The following is a 7,704-nucleotide window of genomic DNA, read 5'->3' on the forward strand; positions in this document are numbered from 1 at the left end:
GTTCTTCCTAGATATGCATCAATAATGGAGGGTGAAAAATACACACACTTCCCTCTAATATAAACCTTCATATACTTTTGACTTCTTCCAATATTGCAATCATGTGATAGGTTCACAATAAACTATTTAACCAACTTTTCATAGCAAGGTCCAATACCGGAAACAATCTTCATCAATCCAGCATCCTTCAAAAGATTTATGATCTCTTACCACTCAAGAACATTTTTTCTCGACTCTCATTCATAAGAAATCCTTCTTTGATAAACATATTTCCATGTATGAACACTTGTTTCAAGATGGAAAGATACATTATCAAGTGGATCAGTATCAACATTCAAACCAATCATTTTCCACCAACTTTTCTTCTGATGATGGAAATAATGACATGGACATTTGCTTCAGCATCTGTATCAATTTCACTTGATTGGATAAGGTTTCTGTTTAAAAACTTTTTCTCAACTGATTTCTCTTCAACCTTTTTTTCTTACTAACAGTAGAATTTTGAGGAGTTTTCTTCTTCATAATTCCAGTTCTCTTCGAGGAGGTTTTGTGAGAAGAAATTTTCTTCTTCTCTTTCACTCCTTCAACCATAGAATTAGCTATGCTCTTCAAAACTTTAACAACATGTTATTAATCAGATTTAGTCTCTTCATCTATACTCACGACTTCTTTAGATTTCACTTGAGTATTTTTGTCTTAAGGTTTGGACACACTTTCAATAATATTCGGCATGATATGAGCAATGGGAATCTCATCATCATCATCATCAGTTTCATTCTTTTCTTAATGGACCTTGTCCTCTTCATTCTGAGGACCCTTATTCCTCACTTATTTATTTGGATCATGGTTATCATTCATATCATTAATAGACTCTTCAAAGGAACATAGTTATCATTGAAAACATAATCAATAAGCTTATCAATGACATGTGTATCAACAGGATAACCATCAACCATGATAGGATTTACATTAGGGTTTGATTTTACATGAGGTTCATCAGTGGGTTCAAGTGGTTCACCAACTGGTGCAGAAGTATGTTCGGCCTATGGGCAACTAGATGTTGGAACAAGTGCTTCAACATTTGGTTAAACATGTGAATCAACATGTGGTTCCACATTTGATCCCTCAAACATGGTTTCAACATGATCTATGTTTTTCCTATTGGGGTTGGAAACAACTTCCATATCAACATTCATAGTTTCAACAGGATCATGAACATGCACAAATGGCTCCTTTTGAGAGGTACTAACCTTTTCAGATGCTTTCTTATTATTCTTGATGGCATCACTCTTTGGTTTATATATTGAAATTTCAACTAGAATAATCATATTTTGAGGTTTTGGATCTAAAAACATAATAGGTTCATCATTAATGTAGCTAGATTCAGAAACCCTAGCTTTCTTTGAAGTTCTTTTCTTGCCCATCTTCACTCCTAATATTTTAACACCATAAGAGTTGGTAGCAGGTTTGGGTTCAGAGGATTTACGACTCATTTTGGAATAAGATTAAGGGCTTTAAGGGAGATGAAGGGAAACATATGTTCTAACACAATAGAGAGAGAGAGAGAGAGAGAGAGATAAAGTTAGGTTTCTCTTGCATTTGGAGAGGGAGAGATAGAATGGTGGTTCTGTAGTACTGACTTGTCAGACGTATTTTTCTTGATGGGTCGGTGTGAAAACCCTGCCTAGAGTAGATTCCTCAAGAAATATTATTGGCTCATAATTATTTTGCGTTGATAACAATACTTTCAATGAGGGATATGTGACACTAGGAACCTTTAGTAAACCCGTGGCTTTTGAAGTCGAGGGTCGACCTCACTTAGAGTAGATTCCTCGTGAAGTATTATTGGCTCATAAGTCATTTTACGCTGAAGACAATACTTTTAAGGAGGGATCTCTGACTCAAATAACTTTCATAAAGCCTTAGAACCTACCTGTGAGGGGATATGGGTTTTTGTAGGAAACTTAAAACACCGCCTACCTTGAGAATCATATGCAGTTTGTCCAGAATACACCAAACCTTTGAACCTAAAATATGCATAATATTACATTGCATGCATTTGCATTTGGGCCCTTTTCTCTGGGAATCTTAAATATTTATTTTGTGCGGTGAGCATTTGAAAGATGGGTCCAGATAGAAAAAACACACTTCCTCTCAAGTTCAAGCTACCCAAGACAAACAATATGATAACTTTGAATAGAAAAATAACACCATGCATGAAGAATAATTTCATAGGGAGATATGGGCAGAAACTGAAGTTATTGACCATAAATGTAGATGTGGGGGCCTTTGTTGCTTTGGCTCAATATTATGACCTTCCTCTCTATTTCTTTACTTTTAGAGACTTCCAGCTAGCTCTGACCATTAAAAAGTTTGAAATACTTTTGAGTTGGTATCTGAAGGATCATGCTCCATTCACAGGCTTAGGGGAAGAACTAACACCAAAAAAGGCAGCAGAAGCATTGCACCTCATTGTTAGAGAAGTAACACCTAGTCTGGGACCCAAAGGATTTACAAGGAATTTTCTAGAAGAGAAGGCCCAAGAATTAGAGAAAGAAGGGAAATGGGAGGCTTTCATCATTTTTCTATCTCTTCTTATATATGGAGTTGTCATGTTCCTTAATGACGATGACTTTATAAATTCGCCGCCTATCAGTGTGTTCTTGGCTAAGAATCCGGTTCCTGCTCTATTAGCAGACATGTACTACTGGCTACATACAAGACATGAGAAGAAAAAAGGAGTAATCATATGTTGTGCTCCATTGTTGTATTCTTGGTGTTAGCTCGAATTTTCGACGCCCTCTTCAAAATTACCAAAATTGGAAAACGTGTACAGCTGGCTTCGACTAAGAGGTGATTCGACCAGCTGAAGGTAGACTAGCTTAGCTGATTAAATAAAGATCAAGCTTATAGCTGAAATTTCGGGGCGGTTCCTTAAGGAGCGGTTAAAAAACGGTTTCGATCAAAGATTTGAAATTTAAATAAAGGAGGGAAGAGAATCTTTGTTAGAAACCGCAAGGATACACGTGGAAGCAGAGTGAGCGAACATACGCATGCAGGACGCCACATGTATCGATGTGATTGAAGAACCCTCATAGCGGTTATTTCGATCCAGTATAAATATAGGGTCTTAGAGTTAGAAAAGTGTGTCAAATTGTGTATAAAAACCTGCAAATTTACTAAGTATTCGTGTGAAGAAGAACTGTAAAACGCAGAATGTATGTTGTCTACACCATTGTTTAATCATTTCAAAGCATTACAAAGTTATCTTTACTTTCTTTTCAGAAATATCTTTCCTTGCTTTTTACTCTCAAACACTTAATTCTTACTTCGTCATTTACAAGTTTAAAGATCTTTAGTTCCTTTCGTTACTTTGAACTTTTACCTTACATTCTTTAAGATTCCAACACTTACCAACCTTTTTGATTACTTTCAATCCTTCTATAATTCCCGTCATTTACTTCTTCTTTAATAGTTCTAAATACTGATTTAAGATTATTCTTTTGTTCAAGTCACTATTTTGTCTTTAGTTTTTATTTAACGCTTCGATTTGACGTTTAGTTCGATCATTTAGAAATTTGGAAGATCAGTGGTTGTTTACCATTTTTCAAGGTAAACAAATTAGCACAACTGGCGGGACTAGTGCTAACATTTTGTTTGATTGCTAAGTTTTATTTGAGAAAAGAATTGTTGTATGCTTTTAAGAAGTGGTAAAATAGCCATAAACAACGAACGACGAACAGGGAGAGAACCACAGACGGGGATGGAGAATATGAATCGGCCAAAAACTCAAAATTCTCAAAACCCATCAACTATCAGCATAATGCCTCCTTCTTCTTCGATGGGGGCAAATACGGGCACGACACATGCGTCCGAAATAGTTTCGTCTATGGTGATTTCGATGCTTACGCATTCGATCTCCCACTCGGAACCAACTCTGACTTATGTTGGACCTATGGGACCTCCCCATACTCCTTCACCGAATAGGGACATCCCAAATAGGCCGTTGGTACCCCCTAGTTTTTCAATACTATTTGGCGGTCGAGAACAGCCGTATGGAATGCCAACTTCAATGATGGTCAATCTACAGAATGTGGGTTCTACTTTTTTGGAACTAGCGGCAAACATAAATTCACAAGTACAAGGGTTCGGGATAAATGTGGGTCGAACCAATCAGGCGTTAGGTTTAAGACACCCAGTACAACTACCCACTCTTACCAACAATTCTGCGGCGGCATGGAGGCAACAGATGGACAAAAGCAATCATGAAATGGTCCAGATGTTGACTCAAACTTTGGCCACTGTGCTAAATCCTTTGATTCAGAATACAACTCAGTCGAATCAATAGATGACAACATAAGTGGCTCGAATGTCTGAGTTTCTTGGTATACCTCAGCACCAGCGTCCCCTGCCCAGGGATTGGGTAAGATAGAATCAAGAGCCCACACTTGAGGAAGACCTCACCATTAATCAGATCCCACAAAATCAAGGAGGAATAGTAGTACCTCCTAGGATCGAACCACATGTGCACATGGAACCAAGGGTGTTAGTGGTAAATAGGAATCAGAATGTCGATGATATAATACGGAAAGTTCGACATGATGATGTGGCAGTAGATAATAATCTAGCCTCTATAGTCGAGAGAATCATGGTTCGAAATGGGGTGAATTTTGGTTTCATAAGACCCAATTATACGTCGCCTTTGGCAGAATATGTCTTACAGACAGATGCGCCCCTGAGGACCAAAATCCCCAAATTCACCAAGTTTGCTGGGGATACTACTGAGTCTACTGTCGAACACGTGGAAAGATACCTAATTGAAGTTGGAGATATGTCAAATAAAGAGAATCTTCTGATGAATTTTTTTCCAAGTTCTCTTACAAAGAATGCTTTTACATGGTTCACAACTTTGCCCCAGAATTCGATCCATTCATGGAACCAGCTCGAAAGAATGTTCCATGAATAGTTCTACATGGGGCAAACGAAGATAAGTTTGAAAGAGTTGGCTAGTGTCAGACGAAAATTCACTGAGCCAATTGACGACTACCTGAATATATTTCGACTACTCAAAGTCAGGTGTTTTACGCAAGTTCCAGAGCATGAGTTGGTTGAAATGGCCGTTGGGGGCCTTGATTACTCGATTAGAAAGAAGTTAGATACTCAATACCTAAGGGATATGGACCAATTGGCTGACATAGTTCGACAGGTAGAACGTTTAAAAAAGGAAAAGGCTAGAAAAAACAAAGGTAAAAGGGTAGCCTATGTCGATTTTAGGAAAGATCATGAAGATTCAGGCCTTGAAGTTCCAGACTTCGACGATACTGAGATTGATCTTGCTGAGTTGACACAGGGGCCACCATATGCGTGCAAAGTTTTGGCCCCTTCGAGCGGGAGAAACCCTATCGAACCTGAAAAGAATGACAGGTTTCCTAAGAAAACATATACTTTCGACATTACAAAATGTGATGAAATCTTCGACTTACCGGTCAAAGATGGTCAAATGATAGTGTAACACCTCAAAATTTGCCCTCCTCTCTTGGGACTAGCATAACATATTACATATCATTTTTAGGTCATTAGGCATTGCATATTGCATATCATGTGGTTACATTGTGCAAGTCATACTCCTAAGTCTTGATCAGAAGATGAGGAAGTCAAAGTGCAAGCTAAGGTTTCATTGGACTGGTCATTGATCATCTGAGGATGTGGGGGTCCAAATTAGGGTTTCATGGTTCTCAAAGGATATTGGTCTTCATCTTGTTTGAAATGATACATCATCATCATCATGGTTTGATTTCATCAAGTGTTGAAGCAGATTCCTTGAGATTAGGGTTTTGACCACTGGTCAACCCTAATCAGTTGCATTGGGCTAATCAGGGCATGATCAGGAGATGGGGTTTATGATGGCTATGGGGTTCATTCTATGATTTTATTGTGCTTATTGAGGCTAGGGTTTCACCCTTGAGCCATTTCATCTGGAGATTGGGGCTTAACTTGATCTATGCATTGCCAGATTCATCTATCAGCTGAAAAGTCAATTGTGGTCAACTGTACATGATCTGATGGATTTGGAGGTGGAAATGAGTTGGATACACTTCAATCATGTTGGAACAAGTGTTATTTGATATCTCAAAGCTTAAGAATGAAGAAAATCAAGTCAGAACAAAAACTGCCAAAAATAGAAAGTGACTTGTAATGGAAGTTTCCAAAAATGGAAAGTTTTTGACCTCAAGACCACGTGTCCGAGGAAGCTTCAAATGAAAATTTGTTCAACATGAAAGTTGTAGATCTTGTTCTCACCTTTCCAAAAAGTCCAAGAACTTGAAATTCCCATGTATGGTTGGCAAGTTATGGTCCATTCAATTTCAAAAATGACCCATAATCAGGAGGGCATAACTTCCACATGGAGTGTCCAAATTGGATGTTCTTTATATGCACAAACTCCATTTGACATGTACTTTCATGGTGCATAATTGGATTTCATCAAAAATGGTCAATGCAAAAAGTCAAATTTCAAGTGTACAGTTAAAGATCCAGGGGCAAAATTGTCCAACTTGAGAAATAATGGGAATTTTTGGATGGGGATTTTTGCAACACCTCACAAATGACATTTGAAAATTGTTGGAATGCTCATAACATGCCAAGGCCTTGTGGTTTGAGAATTGACTTTTGAAGTGAACTTGAAAAAATGAACAATTAGCCATCACATAGTGAATTTGCAAAATACTCATCCAATGAACATGAAACAAGTGGCAACAGCTCATGACAGGTGTTTAGGGTTTGTGTGAGCTGTCAATGAGCTGGCATTGGCTGGCATATGAAAGTACATTTTTGCCCTTGGCTTGAAAATGACACATTTGCTAATCACTTTCCAATTTGTTAATTAAGGTGATTAAGTGTGGATTAATTGGAAGTATATATTGCTAATCATAACTAACTTGTAACAGAATCACAATTTCATAAATCACAATCCAAATTCCCTCCAATTTCTGAAAATTCTTCAAGAACACAAAACACCAAAATCACAAAATCTCTTCCAATTCTTCATCAAACTCGAAAATTCTTTTTGGTTTGATCTTGATTCAACTTCTTCTTGGACTGTTTTTGGAAATCAACATCAAACTCCTCACCATTCGCAACTGTTCAAGCAAGGTGCATCCATGGCTTTTGAAGAATTCTTCCATTAGAAGCTAATCCAACCGAACCTGAGCATTCCAGTCAATTTCCACAAGCCTAAGCTTCATCTGTTTTGGACTTTCTCAAGCAAATTCATCACGATTCCTCATTGCCAACTCAAGGTACTTCAAAATCGAAACTCATGATTTGATGAATTGTTGTATGCGTTTTGAAGAGCGTTGAATGTAGGTTCTCATGATGTGATTAGTTTTAGAAATGGATTAGTGTAGAGAAAGTTATGTTGATTCGAAGCTTGATATGCGAAACTTTAAACGATCGATCCGGTTAGTACAGTTAGATTTAGGTTGATTAGGTTATATATTTGAGATCCTGACATCGAGACCTTTCCAACGGTTATTAGTTTGTGAGTTTTGGTTGAGAAATGAGCGAAACCGGTGCCGCCGTTGATGAACATGTATGAACGCGTAGATGATGAAGCAGTTCTGGGATTAAAACGCGTTTGATCCTGTTTTTTTGGCTTGGCAATTCAAATTGTTGTTTCCCTCCCTGGACGACCAATAGCGCGTT

General features: G+C 37.9%; 1 protein-coding gene across 1 annotated transcript; it reads left to right on the top strand.

Moving 5' to 3' along the window:
* The first annotated feature begins 2,123 nt into the window (after nucleotides 1–2,123).
* Nucleotides 2,124–2,783, top strand: LOC127079217 (uncharacterized). The gene has a single exon (XM_051019628.1). It carries the CDS (start codon nucleotides 2,124–2,126, stop codon nucleotides 2,781–2,783), a length of 660 nt encoding a protein of 219 aa, XP_050875585.1.
* Nucleotides 2,784–7,704: the final 4,921 nt, after the last annotated feature.

Source organism: Lathyrus oleraceus, chromosome 5, assembly GCF_024323335.1.
Source record: "Lathyrus oleraceus cultivar Zhongwan6 chromosome 5, CAAS_Psat_ZW6_1.0, whole genome shotgun sequence".
In the NCBI taxonomy this organism is placed as follows: Eukaryota; Viridiplantae; Streptophyta; class Magnoliopsida; order Fabales; family Fabaceae; genus Lathyrus; species Lathyrus oleraceus.